This window comes from Cetorhinus maximus, chromosome 11 (genome assembly GCF_964194155.1).
Source record: "Cetorhinus maximus chromosome 11, sCetMax3.hap1.1, whole genome shotgun sequence".
NCBI classification, from domain to species: Eukaryota; Metazoa; Chordata; class Chondrichthyes; order Lamniformes; family Cetorhinidae; genus Cetorhinus; species Cetorhinus maximus.
The window spans coordinates 21,104,356-21,132,044 of record NC_135889.1 but is presented as its reverse complement, the minus strand read 5'-3'; the positions used below and the strand labels follow the sequence as shown (position 1 = coordinate 21,132,044).

At 41.6% G+C, this 27,689-nt stretch overlaps 1 protein-coding gene across 2 annotated transcripts in view; it reads left to right on the top strand.

Moving 5' to 3' along the window:
• bmpr2b (bone morphogenetic protein receptor, type II b (serine/threonine kinase)) overlaps window positions 1-27,689 on the top strand; it is a 342,278-nt gene that overhangs the window by 287,320 nt on the left and 27,269 nt on the right. For both annotated transcript variants that reach the window (XM_078551618.1, XM_078551617.1), the window contains exons 5-6: window positions 9,455-9,546; window positions 12,747-12,977. In XM_078551618.1, coding sequence (XP_078407744.1) covers window positions 9,455-9,546; window positions 12,747-12,977 — 323 coding nt within the window. The remainder of the gene's footprint in view (window positions 1-9,454; window positions 9,547-12,746; window positions 12,978-27,689) is intronic.

The window sequence follows — 27,689 nt, the reverse complement described above, 5'->3', positions numbered from 1 at the left end:
TGACCTCAGGTTTATTGGGGGTAGAATGTGGGAGACCAGCCAAGAGTGCGTTGGAATAGTCAAGTCTAGGGGTAACAAAGGCAAGGTGAGTCTTTTAGCAGCAGATGAGCTGAGACTGGGGCGGAGTTGGGTAATGTTACAGAGGTGGAAATATGCAGGGTCTCAGTGATGGTGCAAATATGTGGTTCGAAGTTCATCTTGGCATTAAATTTGGCACCAAGGTTGCGAACAGTCTGGCTCAGCCTCTGAAATTTCCAGGGAGAAGGATGGAGTCTGTAGGTAAAGAGTGAAGTTTGTAGCAAGGACTGAAGATGATGGCTTCAGTCTTCCCAATACTTAATTGGAAGAAATTTCTGCAAGGCCTACACTGGATGTCGAACAAGCTGCCTGATAATTTAGCAACAGTTGAGGAGACGAGATAGATGATGTTGAGGTAGAGCTGGCAAGGCTAGCTTGTGATGTGGGCATCACTGACAAGGCCAGTATTTGCTGCCCATCCCTAATTGCCCTTGAACTGAGTGGCTTGCTACCCATTTCAGATGGCAGTTAAAAGTGGATCTGGAGTCACATGTAGCTCACCAGAGAAGGATGGCAGATTTCCTTCCCTAAAGGCTGTAGACAGGACAGGACATTAGTGAACCAGATGGGTTTTTATGACAATCGATGATAGTTTCATGGTCATCATTAATGAGACTAGTTTTATAATTCCAGATTTATTAATTGAATTAGCTGGCATGGTGGGATTTGAACCCATGTCCCCAGAGCATTAGCCTGGGCCTCTGGATTGCTAGTCCAGTGACATTACCACTATGTCACCATCTCCCTCCAGTTTTCAGTGTACATGTGAAAACAAGTGCTGTGTTCTCAAATGATGTTGACAAAGGGCAGCATTTAGATGAGAAGTAAAAGGATAGATCTTTGGGTTCACCAGAGGTGACAGTGCAGAAGCAGGAAGAGAAGCCATTGCAGGTGATACTGTGGGTAGGATTAGATGGATCATAATAGAATCAGATGAATTCAGTCCCATCCAGCTGAATGACAGTGGAGAGGGATTGAAGGATAGTGCGGTCAGCATGTCAAAGGCTGCAGACATGTCGAGAAGAATGAGGAGGGATAGGCTCACTTTGTCGCAATCTCATAGGATGTCATTTGTGACTTTGATAAGAACCGTTTCTGTCAAGGAGGGAAACTTGATTAGAGGGATTCAAACATGGAGTTCATAGAAAGATGAGCACAAATTTGGGAGGTGACAACACATTCAGGGACTTTGGAGAGGAAAGGGAAATCAGAGATGGGAAGTAGTTTGCCAGGACAGTGGAGTCAAAGACTTTTTTTAAGGAGAAGGGTGATGATGGCTGTTTGGCAGGAGAGAGGGCCAGCATCAGAAGATACAGAACCATTTACAATATCAACTAACATGCGGACCAGGAAGAGAAGTTGGGCAGTCAGTAGTTTAGTGGGAATAGGGCCAGGGAAATTACAGGTGGCTCTCAAGGACAAGATGAGCTTGGAGAGGGCAAGTGGGGAGATGGAACAGAAACTAGAAAAGATGTAAGTTCAGGGCTATGGTTAGGGCATGGTATTTTAGAAGGAATTTAGCCTGGTGGGCAAATGGAATGGAGGGAAGCGGCAGAGCCTCAATTTTAGGTCTTAATCTAACGTCTCAGTCTTAGTGACGAGGAAGTCCATGAGCTCCTTGCATTTAGCGTTAGAGGTGAGGATGGGGGAGACAGGGGAGAGAGGTTTAAAAAGATGGTTTTGCAGTAGAGAAAAAATAGCCGGGTGTTATCTTCATGTTCCAGGATGCTCCTGGGATAGTGAGCAGATTTAGCATACAAGTGCAGAACCCATAGTGCTTTATGCAAGCCAGATCGATGGAATTCATTGCCACAGAAGACTGTGGAGGCCAGGTCATTGAGTGTATTTAAGACCGAGATAGATAGGTTCTTGATTGGTAAGGGGATCAAAGGCTAAAGGGAGAAGGCGGCAGAATGGGGTTGAGAAACTTATCAGCCATGATTGAATGGCAGAGCAGACTCGATGGGCCAAATGGCTAATTTCTGCTCCTATGTCTTATGGTCTATCTGGTGGTGAATGGCTAAACCGGTTGTCCGCCATATCTTTTCATATTGCGTTCCTTGGACTTAAAGGAAACAGAGATGAAGATCATACTGGGGAAGCGACCAGGGTGAAAAAGAATAATGGCTTTATTGGGAACTATGGATAACAGGTAGAAGTGAGGGTGCGATTCAGCAATTCAGTAGTTGCAGAAATGTTGTGGTGAACAGAGGGCCAAGTGCTAGGCAATTGGGATTTTGAAAGCACTGTTGCAAGTGGATTCGGTGATAGCTTTTCCAGAGGTGGACACAGAAGTAAGTGCGGTTAGGATGTGAAAGTGAAATGTGGATGGAAAGTGTTACAAGGAAGTGATCAGAGATGGCCTTATCTGTGATGCGATGGGAGTACCAAGGCCACCTGAGATAGTAAGATCAAAGAGGTGGTCGTGAAGAGTGGTTAGGGAGTTTACATAGAGGAAGAGATTAAGGGGGGATAAATTGGCAGTGAACTCAGTGGAAAGAGCATGATGAGTTCAAATGGAGGTTGAAATCACAGAGGATCAGAAGCCACTTTACAGAGGCTTAGGAAGGAAAGCAGTGAAGATAACTTGGTGAGAAATTTTTACGGTACTTGGGTGGATGGCAGAGAACAAGGATTTTAAATGAGAGTGAGAGGAGTGGAACAAGTTGAGATGCTTAAAGGAAGGAAATGTATCAAAGGAGTAAGGTGTGAATTGGTGATGAGAGCCACACTGCCACTGTGTCGGTCTTGATGGGGCAAGTGGTGGAAGGTATAGTCAGGTGGGGAAAGCTGCATTTAGGGGGAAGGTGTTATCAGCCCTCAGTCAGGTTTCCGTCAAAGCCATGATATTGATGCAATCATTCATCATAAGTTCAGGGATGGCAAGGACCTTGTTTGCAACTGAATGGATATTCTGGAGGTAGATGCAGAGAGAGGATGTTGAGAGCTGATCTGCTGGCAGAGTCCACAGATGCAGGAGTAGGGACAGTGAATTGGACAGGAAGGAGATTGGCAATATTAGCCCCAGCAGGCTTGCCGGATGCAGAAATTCAGCAAGTGAGTAGGATGGGGCAATTGGGCTTCCTTCTTGTAATGAGGCAGGGGTGATGCCAAGAGAGGCACAGAGGGAATCTATAGACTTAACTAAGAGGGAGTCAAGCCTGAGATGGCAGCAGGAGAGCAAGATGATTGAGGACTACTGAAAGTTTGGGTTAGGAGTCTGGAAGGGCAGAGTACTTGAGTGAGGAGAAATGAAAGGAGGCGTGAGAACAGGAGAGAGGGGCCTAGGAGGGGTAAGGAGAAAAGAAGTGGGAAAAAAGGGACAAAAAAAATTGGAAATGGAAGTGACATGGTTGGGTCTGGAATGACAGCCAAAATCCGCACATGAATGGACATAGGGAAAATTCAAGCTATATAGGCTTGGTTAAGTAGCAATTATTAGGATACATAAAACCCGATAGTAAATGAGAAATAGATAAGAGACAATAGGAGGAGTCCAAAGTTAAAGTCGGAGGTTCCTGTGGTGGGATGAATTTGATGTAAATAGGATAGAGTCTGCGTAGAACATCAACGAACTGTTAAAAATAAAAAACTGCAGATGCTGGAAATCCAAAACAAAAACAGAAATACCTGGAAAAACTCAGTAGGTCTGGCAGCATCAGCAGAGAAGAACAAAGTTGACATTTCGAGTCCTCATGACCCTTCAACAGAACTAAGTAAAAATAGGAGAGGGGTCAAATATAAGCTTATTTCACCCCTCTCCTATTTTTACTTAGTTCTGTTGAAGGGTCATGAGGACTCGAAACGTCAACTTTGTTCTTCTCCGCCGATGCTGCCAGACCTGCTGAGTTTTTCCAGGTATTTCTGTTTTTGTTATCAACGAACTGTTGTTCAAGTTCATAGGCAGATTCCAGAAATCCAGAAGTTATTTGAGGATACAGTATTGGAGGAAGCACTAATGGAGTATTTCCGTGGGAATGAAGATCCAAGAGTTGGACAGAAAGATGACAGAGAAGTTGGAGGCCACCATAAAATCGAGAAGCAGCAGAGGTTCATACTTCAGTCCAGCCAAGGGATTTTCTGGCCTAGGGCAGACTGTAGCTGAAACTGAAGAACTAGTATAATCAGTGCCAGTCACAGGCTCAGCAGGGGATTTAATCGCAAGAGCAGTGGGGGATGGGCTATAAACTGATCAAAATTACTTTAAAAATATAGCAACAGAAAAGCAGATCAGAGACAGCAGCAGAGTCTTGTGTTGAAGTCCAATATAGTCCTGTGCAGAAGCATGGTTTTGATGTCCAGAGAAGGCCAGGAATTTGGAAGCTAAGAATGAGAGAAGGTCCTGATAAGGATTTGATGAAACCCTGAGTGGGAAATCCAGATTTTGAAGTCATAAAATTGGTGATGGGAAAAGCTTCCTTAGAAAATGAAAGCTTATTGGCTTTACATAGTTTTATACTTCATGATTAATTATTTTAATTATACAAAATAAAATCAAAGAGATTTGGAATTCATCAGACCATCACTTTGCCAAGCAGTTACTTTCCAATGTACACAGATTTTCTGCAGATACCTTAGAGGATGGATTCATGACCTCAGCCATGTTGACCAGAGGTCAGTGCTTTCTTCACAGTGACAGTACACAGAATTAGATAGCAAATCATTCTGCTGATTCTCACCTATATTTTGAATAACTATCTGAAAAGCCACCCCCATCTGGTACAAGGTACAAGAAAAACTTGAAGAGATGTAAATTTGAAGGAGATGGCTAAGAAACAGAAAACAGAGGGTAGTTAAGGGCAGTTTCGCAGACTAGCAGAAAGTGGGAAGTGGTGTCCTCCATGCTTGGATGATAGTTGATCATCATACACAATAATTGTAACTCAACAATTAAAGATAGTGTGTGGATTCTTGTAGATTAAACAAAATTGGCGGTGTGGGCAAGGGGCAGTGGTGGACTGCGCCAAAAAACAGAAAGAAACAAGCTTGCAAAGTGGATGCAAAAAGATCAGCAAATTAAATTTAATATTGTGAAGTGGCAGGTTGTGGGTAGGAGGAATGAGGAAGCTACTTTCCCCTGAACGGAAAGGAACAAAGTGGAATAGTGGAACAAAGAGATGTTTGAATTCAGATGCTTAAATCACTACATGTGAACAGAGGTAGGAAAAGTTTTTGGCATGCATATATACCAAAGTTGCATTGGAATAGGAACAGGAGTAGACCATTTGATTCTTCAAACCTTTTCCACCATTCAGTGAGATCATGGCTGATCTACGATCTAACTCCATTTAGCCGCCTTTGCCCCATATCCCTTATTACCTTTGGATAACAAAAATCTATCATTCTCAGATTTAAAATCTACAATTGATTGCCATCTATTGCCATTTGCAGAGGAGAGTTCAAAACTTCGACCAGCATTTGTGGTAATACTATTAAATGTTGTAATGCAGGTTGGTAAGGCCATAATAAGCACTGGAGGTCATTTCAGGTGGAATAAAATACAAAAGTTTAAAGTTAAAATGCAGAAGTTAAAGATTGTATTAGATCAAAGGAAGTGCCTTATGAGACTGCCAGAATAAGTGGTAAACCTGAGGATTGGGAGCCTGAGAATTCAGAACCTAGCAAAGGATGACCAAGAAAGGGAAAAGAGAATATGAATGCAAGCTAGTGAGTAACATAAAGGCAGACTGTAAAGGCTACTTTAGGTATGTGAAAAGGAAAAGATTAGCTAGGACAACTGTGGGTCAGTTACAGGCAGAGACAAGAGAACTTAGAATGGAGATTAGGGAAATGGCAGAGAAACTAAACCATTGCTTTGTGTCAATCTTCATGGAGGAGGAAGGTACAGAAAATTCCCAGAAATACTTGGGAGCCTAGGGACTAGTGAAAATGAGGAACTGAAAGAAATTAGCATTAGTAAAGAGATAGTACTTGAAAAATTAATTAGATTAAAAGTAGATAAATCCCCTAAACCAGATGAGCTGCATCCCAGAATGTTGAAGGAGGTGGTTATAGAGGTATTGTATGCATTGGTGGTTATCTTTCAAAATTTTACAGATTCTGAAAACGTTCCTTCAGACTGGAAAATAACAAATGTAATCCCACTATTTAAGAAAGAAGGGAGAGAGAAAACTGAGAACTACAGACCTATTAGTTTGACGTCAGTAGTAGGAAAAATGTTAGAATCTATTATAAAGGATATGATAACTAGTCTTTTGGTAGTATAGAACTTGAGTGTTGTTGAAAAAAGACATTTTGTCGAAGCCTTTCATCTTGTATTCATCAGGACAATCGCAAGAGTACCAATGTCAGGGGAAGCAACAACTTATATATGAGGAGAGAGTGCTGGTTGGTTGGCAAGTGATTGGTAGAGGTGTTGCCATGGAGAATGCACCAGTTAATGGTGACTGACAGTTAAATGCCAAGCATTGTTTGGAATTTAAACCAGGCAGCTTGACTCTGATTGGTCAAGGCATTGACTTTCTAGCAGTTTAATACAACTGAGGCAAATGTAGGCCAGACCAGGTAAGGACAGCAGATTTCCTTCCCTGAAGGACATTAGTGAACCAGATGGGTTTTTACGGCAATCGCCAATGGTTTCATGGTCACTAATAGACTTTTAATTCCAGATTTTTATTGATTGAATTCAAATTCCACCATTTGCAGTAGTGCATTTCGCACTAAGGTCCCCAGAGCCCCCTGGGTTTCTGGATTACTAGTCCAATGACAATACCACTGTGCCACCACCTCCCCTTCCCCGTTGATCATCTTGAGATTAGCTAATTTAAACCCAGGAAGTTCAGTTCGGTATGTAAAATTTCCCTTTAATCTGAGTTCTGCTTCATGCCAAAAATAGCAATAGAATTGTGTTTAGTTCAGAATGTATCTATGTTTTTCATCCTATTGTCCAGATTAGTATTCAACAGCCACTTTTTTTGCAACTAGGCTACTACACCTGGTCTCAGTGCATCTAGGCTAGGGAGTAAAACAAATCAGCAAAGGTCTCCACTCCTGCTAGCTTTAAATTGCATAGGCCACAATGTCATCTACAGTCAGATAAGAATGACCATTTGGCCAAGATTGGCCGGCAATATTTCCTAGAAGTGCATGGCAGCATAGCAAACCGAAAGCTCCCATGCAGGCCATGTACAAGTTGGTCCTTTTAAGTTACTGCGCATGCATGGCCGTGCATTCAGTGTCCCTGTGACCAAGAATTGGAGCAGTAGGGAAGGAAAATGATAATTTTGTGGATGACCAAGATCTTCACAGGACTCTTAGTACCTGGGATTATTCCCAAAACATCGATAAGGATGTGTTGATTTTTGTTTTGTTAAACTCACTGTTCATCTTGTTCTGCTTAATTAACTTCTGTGTTCTAAAATTGTAAGATAGTATTAATGTTTTGGGCTTCTTTGTTCATGGGTTCAAACACCATGGTGCAGTTTAAATACAAGTGGCCTTGCAAACCTTCCAAGTAGGTAGTGTGGTAACAGATCTCCTGTGTATCAAAACCTCCTTCAAGCCTTCATAACACAAAACCTCCCAGATGTTGTTTTCTGGACCACCTGTGCTAAGATAAAGATGCAACAAACAGATTCACTCAATGTTGACTGACCTTTCCTCTCATTTGCCTTTCTCATAGTACTCCTGCAGCACAACAGATCACTTATTATGGTGAAAAGTACTTACGTTTTCAGGAGAGGGAACCAAAGAGCGTACACATTAAGTGACCACACAAGCAATAAATTAGTTGATCCTGCAGTTTCAACTAGCGAAAGCACCATATAGCTGTGACTCATAGGCCAGAAAGAACCAGATTTGATTTCTTCATAAAGAGCCTGTGATCTCTAGGCTGGGCGAGAGGCTATGACAATTGACCTCAACAACCCTGTGCTGTAAAGGAGACAGTCAACCAGGGTTTTTGCTCTTGATCAACATGTTGGATCATTTCATTTGGATGTGTGATAAGGATATGAACGGGACTCACTATGATGGTCTCCATACTGCAAAACTGCCAGCATTATCTTGGATAGATGGATAATGGGGTGAGCCACCACCTTGGTTGGGTCACTGATGCCACTTAGCCTGCCAGAAGGAAGCCACTTAGACCATTTGCGCCAAGTAGGCCAATAGGGCCATCTGAGACACCAGATGGCAGATCTTTCTGTCACTGCCAACTGAAAGCAGCATGGAAACTGACGGAAATGCACAGAAGGTTTCTTGGCAGCAGTATTGGGATAAGACTGGTTAACACTTTCTCTTATATTTCCCGCATTTGCAATTTATTGCCTTTTCTGATTATTATTCCTGGCGTGATGGAGTATGCCTGAGAATATTGTTATCAGGGATTGGTTTGTGCAGTGAGTTAGAGACACCAACATTTTTTCCAGTTTCCCACATTAGTCATCCTGCGATTTTCAATTTAGCGCTAAATGCTACCAAGTTCGGGACACTCGTTCGACACTGGCTTTCCACCTGTGGGAAATTGATTCAAGTCAAGTCGAGACTGATGATGTTTCTGTTAGCCATGTGATTTGAACACAAATTGAGTTTTGGTCAGTCTCCATCCAGTTTCTAGTGGGTTTGAAGATGAGGCACAAAACTCCCCTTCCTCCAATCTTGCAGCAATTGGCATTAACTTCCAATCTCACTCAGAGAGGATATAAGATGGCTGATATGGGGAATGGAAAACATCATATGGATGCAATAGATCCTGCTGTTCTGAAGTTGGGAGGCTTGAGGCACATTGTCAGGACATTGGAGAGGGAACTTCACTCTGTGGAACCCTATGCCTGACCTGAAAGTGTTTGATGAGACAATGTAGATGGAGCTTCACCTGTGCTGTATCCGTCCTTGGAGTTTTGACACTGGATGTCTGAAATAGAAAGCATTCCGCTCCCAGGTGTTAACACCCTCACCTTGATGAGGGCCAAAAGATGCATGCAAAATTAATTATAAAAGAAAAAAGAAATCATTCTTATATTGGTTTATAGCATAGGGTTGAGAGGGTTTGGCAGGAGCTATTAAATAATTGGAGCTGTTAACTTCAGAATATATGTCATTAGTGGATTCCTTGTATTTGCCCCATTTCCACCAGTCACTGATTAATATATTGATTCCATGTGTTGATATTAAAGAGTGTGCTTTTCTTAAAAACAAATGCTTCTCGATGCTCGTTATCTCCAATGACCCAACAATACTTGAGTCAAAGAAGTCCTCACTGAGCTCTGACTTTGCAGCTGCATACGCAGAATCTTCACAAGTGATACGTTGTTAAAATGATAGCCCATTGTGCACCATTTATTTTACAAACTACATGAATGAATGTTGACTTGATTTGTTCATCATTTTCTGTTTGTGATGCTTCTTTCATCAGGAGACAGGAAGCATGGACTTCACAGCATGAACATGATGGAGGCTGCACCCTCTGAACCTTCCCTGGATTTGGACAGCCTCAAGTTGCTTGAAGTAGGAAAAATCCACTGTTCTTTCTATATATGTTTTAAAGAAGCAGCTGACCTTTGTGGATTAAGATCGTTCATGCTATGAAACTCCCAGATTTAATTCCAGTTTTCTGCTTAGGTAGCTGATTGCTATAGTTGGTGGTACTACAACTAGCTGCTGTGCCCCTGGGTTTGGGAAGGGAAGTGTAGCTACTAAACTGTACTATAAAACAGGTGAGGACAGGATTAGATTTAGCCTTGATTCCCCCCACAGTCAGATATTCTGAATGGTCAGCCAGGTGTCAGATGTGCAAGGAAGCCCATCTCAATGTTTAAGCCCCCTGCTACTTGTGCAACACATTGTACTGACTCATTTCCTCTAGGGACAATGCACACCTCTGCTCCCTGATTAGCCAAGCCCAGAAAGCTAGGGGGAAAATTAGATCCGGGATCCTTAACTATATGTGAGGCTACTGTTGGTTCTGTACTAATCATTGGCAAGTGTCCTGCTGTCTGTCCAGTCCAATGCTAGGGCGTTTGTTTCTAAGTGAGAAAATGCCAGCGATCCTTTCAAGCCTCTGGAATGAACAGGATTGACTTTTGTTTATTTGATGCCAATCTTCCATCATTAGGTGTGTCATCTTGGAGAAGCTCAGCTACAAAGAGATTCACTTATATGATTAGGCTCACATTTAAAATGCCATCAGAATCATAGAATCTTACAACACAGAAAGAGACCATTTGGCCCATCATGTTCTTTTAAAGAGTTAACCACTTATTCGCATTCCCCTACTCTTTCCTTGCATCCGTGCCATATTTTTCTTTTCAAGTATTTATCCAATTTTCTTTTTGAAAGTCATTATCAAATCTGGGCCTAGCACCCTTTAAGACAGTGTATTCCAGATCAGAATAACTGGCTATGTAAAGAAAAAAATCCCCTCATTTCCCCCTTGGTTCTTTTGCTAATTATCATAAATTTGTGCCCCCCCAGTTACCTACTCTTTTGCCAATGGAAATAGTTTCTCCCTGTGACTGAAGTGCCAGAGGGTGGACACTCTCAAGGGTAATTAGGGATGAGCCACAAATGTTGGCCTTGCCAGAGATGCTCACATCCCATGAAAGAATTAAAAAAAGCACATCCCAAGGAGCTGTAGCCTAATAAATGAGTCAGTATTTTAGGACAGGAAGTGAGAGGAGAACATTGAAGAGAAAAGTATGCAGTTGGATCATAAAATGGGAGAGTTAATGCACTAATTGGATGGACTTCTGTGGGAGAGTTAATGTTCTCAAGAGGTGGGCTTCAATGGGAGAGTCACTGTTTTACCACAGTGTGGTTTGATGTGAAACTTGGAGTGTTAGAGTCATTCCCACTGTCATTAAACCACTGACCACCCAACTTCTTTTCCTGGCCCCTATGTTAGCTGATATTATTATTGTCCTCAGGTACTGTCATCCCCATCTTTTTCAAATCTGCCATCTCAAAAATCAATGACCACTCCACCCTTGCACACTACCATCCCATCTGCAACCTCCCTTTCCTTTCCACGGTTCTTAAACATGTTGTCGTTTCCAAATCCGTGTCCATCTTTCTTGGAACTCCATGTTTGAATTCCTACAATAGGTTTCTGCCCCTTCCACAGTGCAAAAATAGCTGTTATCAAAATCACACACTATGTGACTGTGATTGTGGTAAGCTGTCCCTTCTCATTCTGTCTGCAACCTTCAACACTGGTGCCCACACTATTCTCCAATGCCCCTCTACTATTATCCAGCTGGGACTGAACTTGCCTGGTTTTATTCCTTTCTATTCAGTCATTGCTTTTACCTGCAGTGGCTTATTTTCCTGCTCCTTATTTACCTCTGGCGACCCCCTCCCATTTCACATTTATATGGTGTTGATTTGCAACTTGATCTGAAAACATAGCTTCAGGTTCCAAATGTTCAACAACACACAGCTCTGCCTCACCACCACCACCTCTCTTAACCCATCCACAGTCTCTAAATTATCTGACTGCTTGTCCAACATTCAGTTCTGGGTGAATGGAAATTTCCTCCTAAGTATATATTTGAAAGACCAAAGCCTTTGTCATCAGTACCCACCACAATCTCTATACCTTAACCACCAACTCCATCTCTCTTCCTGGCAACTGCCTAAGGCTGAACCAGATTGTTCCTTTCCTTGGTGTTGTATTTGACCCTGAGAAGAGATTCCACCCACATATCCATGCCATCACTAAAACCACATATTTTGACATTGCTCAACTTTACCGCTGCCTCAGCTCATCTGCTGCTGAAACCCTCATCCTCTGTTGTCTCTTGACTTGAATATTCCAATGCACTCTTCATCGGCCTCTCATCTTCCACCCTCGATAAACTTAGGTCATTCAAAATTCTGCTGCCTGTATTCTAACTCGCACCAAATCCTGTTCACCCATCACCCCTGTGCTTGCTGAGCTACATTTTCTGCCAATTAAGGAACACCTCAAATGTTAAAATTCTCATCCTTGATTTCAAATCCTTGCAGGGCCTCGCCCCTACCTATCTCTGTAACCTTCTCCAGCCCAACACAATAACTGCACTCCTCCAATTCTGGCCTCTTGTGCATCTCCAATTTTGATTACCATTGGCAGTTGTACCTTCAGCTGCCTGACCCCTAAGTTCTATAAATGTCTCCCTAAATCTCTCTCCCCCTCTACCTCTCTTTCTTTCATTAAGCTTCCTAAAACAAACTAATGACCAAGCATTTGGTCATCTGCCTTAATAGCTCCTTGTGGCTCGATGTCAAATTTTGTTCAATAACACTCATTTGAATATTTTACTATGTTAAAGATGCTATATAAATGCAAGTTGTTATTGTGGCATTAGCAGAGGCACACTATACTGCAGCAGTCACCTCAATGTCACATGTTGGGAGTGAAAACAACACACCAAGATTCCTGCTCTTAATAGCAATTCACTTGGCTCTGCTTGGGTGTGTATGAAAGGTTTGGGGTGTGGGTTGGATCTTTGGGGACAAGATCTAGTGCAGATGAGATGTCTAACATCTAGTAACTTACCACACATGAGGTATAGCCATTTGGGCAAGTTACCGGTGGTTAATGGTACGTCTTGAATCGAAGAGATAACACATTCAACCAGACCACTTTCAAGCAAGGTTTGGGGAGGGGGTTTGGAAAGTTGGTAGAAATTGCAATGAAATAAGTGTTTAACTTGTTTCATCTCCAGGTGATTGGCCGGGGTCGGTATGGTGCAGTGTATAAAGGGTCATTGAACGAACGCCCAGTTGCTGTGAAAATCTTCAGTGCCTCAAACCGTCAGAACTATATCAACGAGAGAGATATATATAGGCTCCCGCTGATGGAGCATGAGAACATAGCACGCTTCATTGTGGGTGAAGAAAGAATATCGAGTGACAGCAGAACGGAGTATATGCTGGTGATGGAGTACTATCCCAATGTAAGTCTTCTGGATGGATCTAATGGGAGGGTCAGAGTAACCAAGCATGCAAGGTAACCCAAAGCATTTACTGATGCCAGTGGGAATGGTGAGCATGTGAAACGTGTGTTCTGCAGTAGAACCACCATTAATGGAAGGAGTCTGTTGGCATAAGATAGGGTTTGTCAGATAATTGACCTCCCAAGATTTTAGCGATTTACCATAACAGGAAAATGTACAACACAAATAATAGGAACCAAGATTGCCTGTTTCTTGATCTGTGTCATTTTGGGAAGGTCTTGCTGGACTGTGTACTGAAGTCCTGTAAAAGGTTTGTCCATGGGAAAATTCTGACAGATAAATGTAGGTGCTTCTCTGAGTACGCATTTTCAGTAGCATCTGCTAGAGGGTAATGATTCCCACTACCATTGGCTACTTAGGAAAATTAACATGTACATTCACACACACATAACTATACATATACCTGTATATGCAGATACACATTTCCTTTTATAAATGATACATATTACATATTTTGTCATTCAACCTGATATATACTTCAAAATGTAAAGATAAATAAATTTTCCTAAGTATTGTACCCTACAGAATTATGAGAACTATCCAACGGTACAATTATAAATTCCGTAGTTCTAGCACTAGGTAGATATTTTCAGCTATTTAACAGTCACAGTACTATTGTCTGCAGGTCCGTCACTGTATAGTTCTGGGGTACAGTATGGTGGCTGCAGGACTGTTACTGTATAGTACTGGGGTACACTACTGGTTTATAGATCTAAAAAAGGTAATGGCATCAGCGGAAGCAGTTTGAGGCGATGAATAGCATACTAACAGCTTACTGGTTAAATTTGTTCTTATTTCTAGAATTTATTGGTAACAATATGTTAAATAAGCCTGGCATAGCACTTCACATGGCATGTTAGTTATATAGATTTACAGCAGAGAAACAGACCATTTTGCTTAACTTATCTATACAGTATTACTATCTCAGCTAATAATACTGGACAAGTCAGATCCCAGGGTGAAACCTGACTTGATAGATCCTAACTCTTCTTCAGAAACTGTGAAGGAAAATTCACAGGAGTCTACTGATGAACTTCTAACACAAAACGTAAAATATTTATTAAAACAAGAAAAATGCACTATGTTACACCAGACAAAAAGGTTGGAAAGATTTCAATACAAACATAAGAAAATTATTCAAACTCACACTATTCCTTTTACCCCAACAATATCTTTACAGACACGTACACATTCAGAAAGATAAAACAATTTACAATATCTATCTTATACTCTAATATTCAGGGTAAGCAAGAGGTACAAGTGAATTAACAGACGAACTGTGGTCAGACACACCCCATTCCCAAAGTAAATGACAGATGCGTCAAAACAGATTCCATGGATTTCTCAACAACCCACCCAGCCGTTTGTTGCATTGTGAGCCAATCAGTTTCATGGAAATTTTGCCTTTTTCACGAAGGTTTCCAACCTCCAAATTTGAAGAACTTGCCTTGGAATTCTCTCCAAATGTCACTCCCACTTGGATGGCTTCAACAAGGATCCAACTCCAGGGTTCCAATCTCACCTTCCAAGATTCCTTTCCCTTGGATCTCTTGCGTACATTCAAGCTTCAGCTTCCAAACACAATTTCAGATCTTAAGCCATGCCAAGCAGGACACCACTGCTGCAAAAGACCTTCCGTAAGGAGTCACCAGCCTTCAGCTGCCTCCTCAGATCATCAGGGCTTCTCTTGAGCCCGGTTTGCTTCAAGCCCGTTCCCTGCAGCTCTGTCTTTAATTCAGAGTCTATTTCTCTGCTCCTTTCTTTCAGCTTTACCTATCGGGACCTCTTTCCGATCCCTGTCTTTGTCCCTGCCTGGGACTTTCCTCTGGAACCTCTTCCTGTTCCCCTCCCCGTGTCCTGCTCCCTCGGACACCTTCTCTGGAATAGTGCTCCGGTTCAGGTCACCTGACCTGAAGTTTTGTGCCGTTTTACTTCTTTGCTTCTGCGTTGGAGCACAGGGCCGGTTCCTGGCCTGAAGACACAAAAGCAAACGAACTACGCATGTGCAGGCAGTTCCCAGCGGCGCATGTGCAGAAGGCCTGAGGCTCTCTGGAAACAGGGGTTCCCAATGTACGACTGCCGATTTAAAATTAAATTAAGTATCTGAGTTTCCTAACAACAGTTTTGGTGTTTATACATCACACGGCCTCCTTCATATCTCCCTCATCAGGTCACCTCTTAAATGAATTGATGTTATCTGCTTCAGCCATTTCATGTGCCATGAGTTCCACATTCTTTATTTGATCTGTCAGTGACTATATTTATGTTTATTCCCCCTTGTTCGGAACTCCTTTATATGTGGAGCAATTATTCCACATCCACCCCATCAAACCCCTTCATAGTTTTAAAGATCTCAATTACGTTCCCGCTTAAGAGAAAAAAGGCTCCGCTTGTTCAGTCTTTCCTGAGGTTGAGCAGTAATTGATCAAACGTGGTATCTGCGTAAGCACAAGTGCTAACCCTGCAGAGATAACAGCTAATCCAATGGGAGAATATAGCAAGCGATAACTAATGAAACTGAGTGATGGAATGGGTTATACACTGGACTTTCATCTCTCAAATCCAGTCAGTATGATGAGATGAAGTGACTATCTGCTTGACTGCCTGAGCATTCTTCTCCTTTCCCACACCTGATCTATATAGTTTTACCTAACCTGCAGCTCTCACCTTGTATCTATTGTGCCCTAACCCATCCTAAACTAACTCCTGAGCACAGAGTTATTGCTCTTAACTCAATGTTTGCTGACATTGTGCTCAGCACAGTTCCATCACACTTAAAAGTGCCAACAGCACACTCCTTCTGAAAAATCTCACTCTCCGTTCCTCTATCTCCTTAACTACAGTTTATCTTTATCCTCCCTTTCTTCTCTAATGCCCTGTCCCATGTTGTCAGCTTCAGCTTAAGCTGCATGCTGCTTGCTCTCATTAGTTCTTATTGAAATTTCTTCAATCCAGTTTTCACTCTCAGGATTGGTGAGTCACTAGTTCTCCTTGTTTCCTTCAAAAACTTCCAACTCAGCTGTTGCCACAAAACTGCACTCCAGCCTCTAACGACTGCATCACATTTTTTGCTCAGGCACAACAGATTTGACTTTTAGCTGAGCTTCCAGTCCCATATCCTGTACGTCATTAATACTTTTGCCTCCACTCTGTCACTCACTTCAGCCTTTATCTTCCTCATGTTCAGACTCTTTGTACAACAGCTTCTTGTTTTTTAACTATTCATTCTTGGGGAGTGTACATTGCTGGCAAGACCAGCATTTTTTAATCATCTCTAGTCACCATGATAAAGTTTAACCCAACTGAATGCTTTTTAAGGACACCACAGAGGGCTATTTAAAGGTCAGTCATGTTGGTGTGGGTCTGTAATCACATATCAGTCAAACTGGTCAAAGATGGCAGGTTTCCTTCCCTGAAGAACATGAATAAACCAGTTGGGTTTTTGCGACAATCTGATAGCTTCACGGTCCTGTTTTCTGATACCAACTTTTGATTTCCAGATTTGTTTCCAATCAAAATAAAATTCACAAACTGCCAGGGTGAGTGCATATAAAAAGCTTTGGATTGCATCTAAAATTTTGAATTTATTTCTAAGTGTGTGATGTTGACTGTGGGTGCCTTAAATAGACCAGCATTGACATCTCTCACCTTTATCACCCTAACCTGGATTAGGTAGAGGTAAAACCAGCCACAGTTCGTCCCAATCCCTAAGAGAAATGAATCTACTTCTTGCTGTCCAATAATTTCTTAGGAATTAGGATAGTCAGCTTGAAGTACCAGAGGGGGAGAAATTTTACAACTGATAGAATGGACTGATCTGCTACTTTAGTTATTATTTTTAATCACTGTGTGCCTGCGACTGTGTTAGCCAGTGAGTGGCAACCTGTTGGCTGTTGAGTTGGTGGGGGGTGCAGGACTCGCAGCAAACAGTCTGTTTTACAGCAAAGTCTATTTACTCAGTAAATGGTGTCTGTTTAAAGAGCACACTAGAGTAAACTGTCTATAGACTTTATTTAAAAAGCGTCACTATGAACTGCTACAAAAAGAACTCATAACCACAGTAGCATCACCCGATGAAAACAGGGTAATTTCTCCAGCAAAATGCAGTGAGTGGAGGATAGTTACATAATACAAATTGTGTGTAAAATCAATCCCAGTTATTTATAACAGTGCAATCTCCAGGCAAGACTGATGGGGAACTACCAAAACATCTCATGCTGACCAGGCATGGTGGTGCCACTATTTGCAGACCTCCTGGGGGAGAGGAAATAATTGATCTATGGTGCCCATTGGTTGAGCAACTGAGAGTTGTGTTTTTAATTAACATATATAAATCAACGGCTCCCCTCGCAGGGCATTCAACACTACTACACCAAAAGGGCCTCTATGAAATTCAATGCAGTTGAGTTCATGAACTTTGAAAAAAGCATGAAATATAATATTCACATAAAGATGTCAGAGCCCATGGTGTATGTAACAACTGTTAATTGTTCAGAATATCTTCAGCTGAGAAAGAGAAGAGGTCATGTGAATGCCACAGCCCAATACATGTATTATGTTCCAAAACCAGAACAGAAAATGCTGGAAAAACTCAGCAGGTCTAGCAGCATCTGTGGAGAGAGAAACAGAGTTAACGTTTCAAGTCCTTATGAAACATTAACTCTGTTTCTTTATCCACAGGTGCTGCTAACCCCTGCTGAGTTTTTCCAGCATTTTTGTTTTTGTTTCAGATTTCCAGCATCTGCAGTATTTTGCTTTCATCTAACATGTATTATGTTCACCTGGACTGATTACTGCCTAGATTCCTTCATGTACTGTACATTATTTTCTCATTGCCCTCTTCTTGAGGCTATTCCAGTAAGGCTGTGTCTCAAGTTGGGAGAAATAAATGAGCCAGAGGTCATGACCTGGTCCAGTTACTGCTGCTGGAACATGTTAGGTGTGGACAGGGTTGGGGCTCTGTTTGACACTCCTGATGTCGGCTCACATTTGCTGCTTAGGTGCTGCAGTGCATCTGTGCCACTTCCTAATAAGGAGTGGGGGGAAATTAAATGGAAAGAGCAGCTCTTCCAAAGTCTAGCATGCAGAATTAGTGAGGAGCATTCTGTGGGCCGTGGAACTCAGTCCCAAGACTTAACCCTCAGTTATTTTATCTCAGGGTAACCTCATCTTATTTGGGGTACGGTTTTACCGGCATTGGTAACCCTCTGGTTTTCTTTTTTAAAGTGGCCCTTCTTCATTTGTCAGCTCCGTCTTTAAGATGAGATGTTAAACCGAGGCCCCATCTGGCTGTTCAGGTGAATGTAAAAGATCCCATGGCACTGTATTGAAGAAGAGCAGGGGTATTAACCCTGGTTTCCTGGACAATGTTTATCCCTCAATCAACATCACAAAAAACAGATTATCTGGACTTTATCACATTGCTGGTTGTGGGAGTTTGCTGATTGCAAATTAACTGTCACATTCCCTGCAACAGTGATTACACTTCAAGAAGCACTTAATTGATTGTAAAGCACTTCATATAGACCATATAAATGCAAGTCTTTTTCTCTTTTGTCCAGAGATTCAGCTGGCTCTATAACCATGATTGGGTGGGGAGTGGGGGACATCAGTCAAACACAATCGCTTTTTCACTAAATGATTCAAGAATAGGCTGCTTTTTCACCACATAGATACCAAGGCCAATTGCCCCTGTCCCAGCCCTAACTGAGATCAGCTAACCTGACAGCTTCTGATCTGTGTTTCTATCAATGCGACTAATTTCTACCTATGCATCTGTGCCACAGGGGTTGTCCAACTGATAACATTTTCAAATGGGGTAACTTATTCAGAGCCCTAGATCACAGCCACCAGACAAGCAAGCAGAAGGAATGTTTGAGCTTATGAGTATCTGTCTTCTCAGCTTGTTGCTTTCTGGGCTCAGACAGCTGAACAGTAGTATTCAATGGCCTAAAGTCATAGGCTCCAATGTTTTCTATGGAGTCTCACTTCAAATTATCCATGCCCTTAAGAAAATTTATGTTTTTTTATAGAATCAGTAAAAATTTGGCAGTTTGTGTATTTTCTTCTGTAAAAATGGGCAGTGCTTTGAACAAAATGTGCTTCCCCATCAGTTGAAATAATTTTTTGAAGTCTGGAACACTAGATAGAGATGTCATACATTGCTCAAAGAAGCGAGTGACTTCATGCAGGGATGTGTGCTGTTGGCATTTTGGATCAGCACAGTGCCAGGATGATATTTGTAACTCTAATTTCAGCAAAAGTGTCCCTCCTGACGCTGAAGCAAGTGTAAAGCATGCTTGCTTACTGCATAGAGTAGGCAACTAAATGAATAAGAAGGACAAATTTGTCTTTCCCCAGCTCCTAATGGTACAAAAACATCTCAAACATTTCACATACAATAATTTACTTGGAAGTCCAGCGACTGTCATGAAGCCAACAGAGCAGCCATTTAACTCACAATGGCTGTGGAAGGAAGGATGGAGTGAATCTGTTTTTGGTGTAGTTTATTGGATAGGACACCAGGAGAACACTATGCACTCCTTCAAAACCATGCCATGGGATATTTTGGAGTAGAAGCATAGGGTGGTGGTCAGCAATGCACCCTCTAATTTTTTTTGGAGTGCATGGCCGATTCCTTTAAATGCACAGGCCCTTTTCATTTTTTTGTGCGGCAGCTTAAAAAGGCCATTTGTGCACGAGAACTTTCAAGTTGTTGCACAGTCATGCAGATTAAAGGAAACATTGGTGGTTGGGCACCTTGGTTTAACATCTCACCTGAAGGATGGTGACTTCGATAGTGCAGCAACCAGCAATCACCTGAAGCTATTCATCTAACTTCCTAGCTTGGGCCCTTTATCTGGATCTAATGACTTGGTCAATATGTATATCTCAACCAACATCACAAAAAGACAAATTGTATGGTCCTTAATTACATTTTTGTTTTGTGAGACCTTGATGTGTGTAAATTGGTTGCCACATTTCCTACTTTACATAGTAGGAAAGACCACACTTCAAAAGCGCTTAGGGACATCCTGAGATTGTAAAGGCACTATATCATTGTAGAAACAAAATACTGCGGATGCTAGAAGTCTGAAATGAAAACAGAAAATGCTGGAAATGCTCAGTAGTTCTGGCAGCATCTCTGGACAGAGAAACAATGTGAACATTCTAGGTAGATGACATTTTATCTGAAAACTAAATACAAGAGTGTTCTTCTTTCTGAGTGGACTGAGTTAGCTACGTAACTTTGGTGGTGTTTAAGTAATATAGTGAAGGTATTAATGAAAACAGAATAGTCAATAAATTGATTACCAGCAATCATTGTGTTGATGTGCTTCAAGGGGCTGACTCTCCATACTAATGGACGTGGAACAGGCCCTGTACATACTTCCTCCCTATTGCTCCCGGTCAGCACAAGGCTTGCTGAAACCCTGAGCACAAAATTAAAGTGAGGTTCTTCAAGGCGCCATTGAGGGCCATCTCTGAATGCGGCTTGTTCTTAAGAGCATAAGAACAGCAAACCATTTAGCTCCTTGAACCTGTTTAACCATTCAATAAGATTACGGCTGATACGCCTCCTTTGCACCATTTCCTTAATAAATTTGGACTACAACAATCTATCAATCTCAGGTTTAAAATTAGCAATTGATCTAGCATTACTTGCTGTTTGCGAAACAGAATCCAAACTTCTACCGCACTTTCTGGTTAGAAACATTTCCTAATTTCTCTGCTAAAGATCGAGATCTATTTTTTAGACAATGCTCCCTCATCCTAGATTCCCCTACAGTGTAAGGAACATATCTTTTTATTTTCTGTTAGACTGTGGATTAAAATTACAATGGCTGCAATTTGAAAGACATGTCCACTGGAAGAGGTTGAGAGATATATACAATGTTGCAGCCCTGGAACAGTGTGTGTCATGAAAGACAGGATGGTGCCAGAAAGGAGTCTTGGACCAAGGGAGCTGTCTGACGACAACAGTCTAATTGGCTCCTGACCAGGTTTTGTGTGAGGGCAGTGCAGCAAAGTAGCTCCTGGCCTGAAAGGAACAAGACCTAAAACCTCTTTCTCCTGTGTGTGGAAGATTCCAGTAATTCCACAATAATAGCTAGCTGGCCTTTTCTCCTCATATCACTATAACCTGCTCTCTCTCTGAAAACCCCTATCAAGAGGCAAAGGGGAAAATCACTGTTAGAGACATTGAAAGGCAAGTGCTCAACCAGTGCGCTAAATATTGAAAGTGCTGGAAGACCACCTCGTGTCAACAACAAGAGCAGAAAGGAATTTGGGATTTAAGAAGGGGTAGAGTTTATGTTTTAGAGTTAGAAGTTAGCAGTTCATATTTCTTTCATTTGCCACTGAATAATGAGTTTGTTCAATAAACAGTTATATACTTATTAAGCTTACAAACCTGGTGCTCGTATTCTGTTAACCTAAATTAAACAGTTAGGTAGAATTGGGGCAATCTGGTGGTTTAGTCAAACTTTGCACATTTGTTGTGGCTCGGGGAACAGTGGGGCTTGATATTATAGCGCACTATTCCCAGTGAGTCGTGACACCAGTTTGGGGGCTCGGGTCCAGGATAAAATGGCTATGATGATTTTAGTGTAGATTTAGTAAGTAATAAAAGCTAAAAGGAAACACCAGGCTTGCACTGTCAAAAATAAGATGGCCCTGGAAACTGCTAAAGCTTTCCTGTAAGTGGAAGAGATGTCCTTGACAATTTTACTAGCGATCCCAAAAACCAGGTAAACCAGGTAAAATTGAGTTAGCAAGTAAATTAAGAGTAGCATTTCCTGCCAAAGCTAGGAAGGCAGAGATAATTGAAGAGATGGAACAGCATTTGAAATTGGAAGGAATACCCAAGAGACGAAGTACTCCAAGGTGTGGTTCATTGGAATATGCTCAAATTCAGTTGCAAATAAAAAAAATTGGAACTAGAGGCATCAGAAAAGGAAAGAGAAAGGACATTTCAAAGGGAACAGACAGAAAGGGCATTCCAAAGGGAACAGGCAGAAAAGAAAAGAGGAAGGATATTTCAAAGGAGCTAGAAATGGCAAAGTTAGAAAAGGAGGAAAGAGAAAAAGAGAGAGAATACCAGGTTAAAACGCTGACAGTTAAAAAAGAGACACCAGTAGGTGAGGCAGGACTTATTTCCAGGCCAGAACCCAGTGGGGAGATGTTTAACTTCATACAAGCTCTTCCAAAATTTGAGGAAAGGGATGTTGAAGCATTCTTTATTTCATTTGGGAAGATAGCTAAACAGATGAACTGGCCAAAGGAAAACTGGACATTGCCCATGCAGAGCAAGTTGACAGGTAGAGCATAGAAAATTTATGCTTCGTTGTCAGAGGAGGTTTCTAGGGATAATGATGTGGTGAAAAAGGCCATTGAGAGTGGATATGATCTGGTGCTTGAAGCATACAGACAAAAGTTTCAAAATTTAAGTGGGCAAACTTAAACATTGAATTTGAAAGTATTAAGCAAAATAGTTTTGACAAGTGGATACGAGCATTAGGAGTTGAAACTACCTATGAAGTTCTCAGAGAGACCATTCTCTTGGAAGAATTTAAAAACTCCCTCCCTACTAAGGATCCATGTTGAAGACCAAAGGGTTGCAACTGCTAGTAATGGCTGATGATTATGAGCTGATCCATAAAACTAAACCTTTTTTCCATCACCCCCATAAATTTGAAAAGGATAGAAAGTGGGAGCGTGAAAGGAAGGCAAGGAGCCAGGGTGTGAAGAATGGGCAAATGTGAGGTTATCTACTTTGGTAGCAAAAACAGGAAGGCATATTATTATCTGAATGGCTATAAATTGAGAGATGGGAATGTGCAAAAAGACCTGGGTGTCCTTGTACACCAGTCGTTGAAGTTAAGCATGCAGGTGCAGCAGGCGGTAAAGAAGGCAAATGGTATGTTGGCCTTCATAGTGAGAGGATTCGAGCACAGGAACAGGGATGTTTTTGCTGCAATTATACAGGGCCTTGGTGAGACCACACCTGGAATATTGCTTGCAGTTTTGGTCTCCTTATCTGAGGAAGGATGCTCTTGCTATAGGGGGAGTGCAACGAAGGTTTACCAGTCTGATTCCTGGGATGGCAGGACTGACATATGAGGAGAGATTGCATTGGTTAGGATTATATTCGTTGGAGTTCAGAAGATGAGTGGGGATCTCACAGTAACCTATAAAATTCTAACAGGATTAGACAAGATAGATGCAGGAAGGATGTTCCCGATGGTGTGGGAGTTCAGAACCAGGGGTCACAGTCTGAGGATACGGGGTAGACCATTTAGGACTGAGATGAGGAGAAATTTCTTCACCCAAAGAGTGGTGAGCCTGTGGAACTCGCTACCACAAAGTGGTTGAGGCCAAAACATTGTATGTTTTCAAGAAGGAGTTAGATATAGCTCTTGGGGCGAAAGGGATCAAAGGATATGGGGAGAAAGCGGGAGCAGGCTATTGAGTTGGATGATCAGCCTATTGAGTTGGATGATCAGCCATGATCATAATGAATGGCAGTGCAGGCTCAAAGGGCTGAAGAGCCTACTACTCCTATTTTCTATGTTTCTATGTAAACCCATAACTATATTAAAAGACACAGGAGCTACTCAAACTCTTTTGCTGGAGAAGGGCCTAGTTTTCTCTCCAGAGTGTTCAATGAAAGCTAAAGCATTGGTAACTGGGATAAGTGGAGAGTATATCCCGGTTCCATTGTACAAAGTGCAATAGGAGTGTGATTTGTTGTCTGGATCGGTGGTTGTAGGAGTGGTTAAGAAATTACCCATGGATGGAGTTGATTTACTCCTGGGGAATGATTTGGCAAAGGTGTTTGGTGAAGGTTATAGCTTCACCCATAATTACGGAAAGTCTGAGAGAGGCGAAGGTCTCTTTAGCCTCGCTCTCTCCATCTCAGAGCAGTTATAAGAACAAGTTCCTGGTATTTTTCCATCGTGTGTGGTGACCAGAGGAATGACTAAACAAAGTCCACCACCAGAGGTCAAAGTAATACCACGAGCAAATGTTAGAGTAGCCGAAACTTTCTTTAAGGATGAGAATAATTCTAAGGAAGTGTTTGGCAGATCTTCATTAATTGAGGCTCAGAAAGCAGATCCAGAGTTAGCACAGTCAGCTCACATTGAAGCTAAGGTGGAAGGAGTTCTGGAATGCTATACATTAAAAACTGAGTTCTGATGAGGAAGTGGAGACACCCTCACAGACTTGCGGATGAGGAATGGACGGCTATTCATCAGATAGTAGTATCCCCCAAATATCGTAAGGAGGTACTGCGAGTAGCACATGAAATTCCAATGGCAGGACATGTAAGAATATGGAAAACCCAAGAATTGATAAACAGGCATTTTACCTGACCAAGACTTCATAAGGAAGAAGTGCAATTTTGTAAAACGTATCATACATGTCAAGTTGAAGGTAAACCTCAACATGTAATCAGACCAGCACCTTTAATACCCATATCAGTTTTTGAAGAACCATTCAGTTGGGTATTAGTAGATTTTGTAGGACCATTAGCCAAAGTGAAAGCAGGATATCAGTATATCCTTTCAATCATGGATATGACAACCTGATTTCCAGAAGGTATTCCTTTAAGGACAAGTACAGATAAGGTGTAGTGGAAAAGTTAACTCAGTTTTTCACTTGTTATGGCCTACCAATTGAAATACAGTCTGACCTAGGTTCTAACTTAATGTCTAAAATTTTCCAAGACATCAACAATTTGGGTATCAAACAACTGACGTTTACCACCTATCATCCATAGACACAGGGGGCTTTAGAGAGATATCATCAGACTCTCAAAACCATGATTAAGACCTATTGCCATGAATACCCAAAGGATTGGGACAAAGAATTGGATTTCTTGCTATTTGCTACCAGAAATTCTTCGAATGAACCTACTGGATTTAGTCCATTTGAATTGATCTATGGTCATGAAATAAGAGACCCATTAAACGTGATTAAGGAAAACTCTCTAAAGCAGAAAGATGAATCCTCCATGTTAGATTACTTGTCCACATTTCTAGAAAGACTCACAGGAGCATATAAAGTAGCACGAGCGCACTTAAAAACTTCCCAAGCCAAAATGAAAGAATGGGCAGACAAGCATGCTACAACTTGAATGTTCCAAGCCAGAGATGAAGTATTGGTATTATTGCCATTGCAGGGTGAACCTCTGAAAGCGAAATTCAGTGGCCCCTACAAGATAGTTAGCAGAGTTAGTAAAGTGACTTATCTGATGGATGCTCCTGAGCGTAGGAAGAAGAAATGGTTATGTCACATAAACATGTTGAAGCAATATCATTGCCGAGAAGATGATAAGACAGAGCAAGTGTGCCAGGTGGCAGGAGTGGTGGAGGATGACAGAGACAATAAGGACAAGGTAGAAGGAGATTGTAGACAGTGCCCAAAGTGAACCTTCTACAATTCGATTAGGCAATATGACAATACTGGGACAGTTAGACACTGTGTTCTCATATTTCAAGGAAGGACCAAGGAAAGATCTAATAAGGTTACTTAGGAAGTATAAGGGAATTTGTAGGGATACACCTGGATGTACTACGTTAGCTAAGCATGTTGTGGACGTAGGAGACTCGGTGCCGATAAAACAACATCATTATCGGCTGAGCCCAGGAAAACAAGCTCAGTTAGAAACAGAGATCCAATATATTCTGGACAATCAATTGATTGAGCCTAGCCAAAGTGGCTGGAGTTCACCGGTACTGTTAGTTCCTAAACTGGATGGATCCACTAGATTTTGTATAGACGACAGGAAAGTGAATGTAGTAACGAGGACAGATTCGTACCCGATTCCTTGGTTAGAAGATTGCATCGATAGGGTTGGCAGTGCCTCATTTCTTTCTAAAATTGATTTATTGGAGGGGTACTGGCAAGTGCCTTTTAACATCAAGGGCTAAAGAAATATCCGTCTTTTTCTCACCAAGTGGGTTGTATCAATGTCTTGTCATGCCGTTTGGGTTTAAAAATGCCCTAACCACATTTCAGAGACTTATGAATCAAGTTGTAGCTGAAGTACCTAACTGTGTGGTTTATTTAGACAATGTCATAATATGTAGTAACACATGGGAAGAACATGTAAAGCAATCAGAAGACCTGTTTAAGAAATTGACTTTGGCTGGCTTGGTCGTAAATCTGGCCAAAAGCGTATTTGTGAAAGCAAGGGTAACTTACCTAGGTCACATTGTAGGACAAGGGCAAGTGTTGCCAAGAACAGCAAAAGTGAACGCTCTAATAGAATTCCCCATTTCCAAAACTAAATGAGAAATCATGAGGTTTTTGGCAATGTGTGGGTTTTATAGGAAGTTTGCGCCTAATTTCAGCACAATAGCTGTACCTCTCACCAATTCGTTAAGAAAACAGGCAAAGGTGGTATGGCAAGCAGCCTTTGAAAAGCTGAAGGCAATCTTAATAAATGAAAACCAGTGTTGGCCACTCCTGACTTTACCAAACCTTTTAAAATGGCAATTGATGCTAGCGACTTGGGGATAGGTTACAAGATGATCAATTAGGGATAGAGAAGCGGATGGGGTACTTTTCCAAGAAACTAAATCAATATCAGAGGAAGTACTCTACAGCAGAAAAAGAAACTCTAGCATTGTTGTTGTCTCTTCAACACTTTGAAATTTATGTCCGACACGATAACAAAGAAACACTAATCTACACTGACCATAATCCGCTGGCGTTTATTGGAAAGTTTAAAACTCGAAATGCGAGACTGTTTAGATGGAGTCTATTGTTTCAACCATTCAATGTAAAAATTGTTCACATTGTCGGCAAAGATAATGTGACCGCAGATGCAATGCCCCGGGTATAAAATGCGAAAATAAGCTAAAGGGGCAGGAGGGATGAATGAAAGTAAGTCTTGTGTTTTGTTGTCCATGTGTCACATACCGTATGATGAAATGCATTTTTGAAATGGTGTTTCATCTCTATTAAGAGTGGAGGCATATAAACATATCTTTTTATTTCTGTTGGACTGTTGTAAAGAACGTATTTTTTTATTTTCTGTGGATTAAAGTTACAATGGCTGCAGGCTGGAACAGGATGAGAAATATATATACAGTGTTGCAGTCCTGGAACAGAGCGTGCCATGAAAGACAGGATGGTGCCGGAAAGGAGTCCTGGACCAAGGGAGCTGCCTGGCAACAATGTTTTAATTGGCTCCTGACCAGGAGACCAGGTTTTGTGTGAGGGCAGTGCAGTAGAATAGCTCCTAGCCTGAAAGGAACAAGACCTAAAACCTCTTTCCCCAAGTGTGGAAGATTCCAGTAATTCCACAATAATAGCTAGCTGGCATTTTCTCCTCATACCTCTAAAACCTGCTCTCTCTCTGAAAATCCTTAGGAACTAACAGTACCGGTGAACTCCAGTCACTTTGGCTAAGCTCAGTCAATTGATTGTCCAGAATATATTGGATCTCTGTTTCTAACTGAGCTTGTTTTCCTGGGCTCAACCGATAATGTTGTTTTATCAGCACTGAGTCTCCTACGTCCACAACATGTTTAGCTAACGTAGCACATCCAGGTGTATCCCTACAAATTCCCTTATACTTCCTAAGTAATCTTATTAGATCTTTCCTTGGTCCTTCCTTGAAATATGAGAACACAGTGTCTA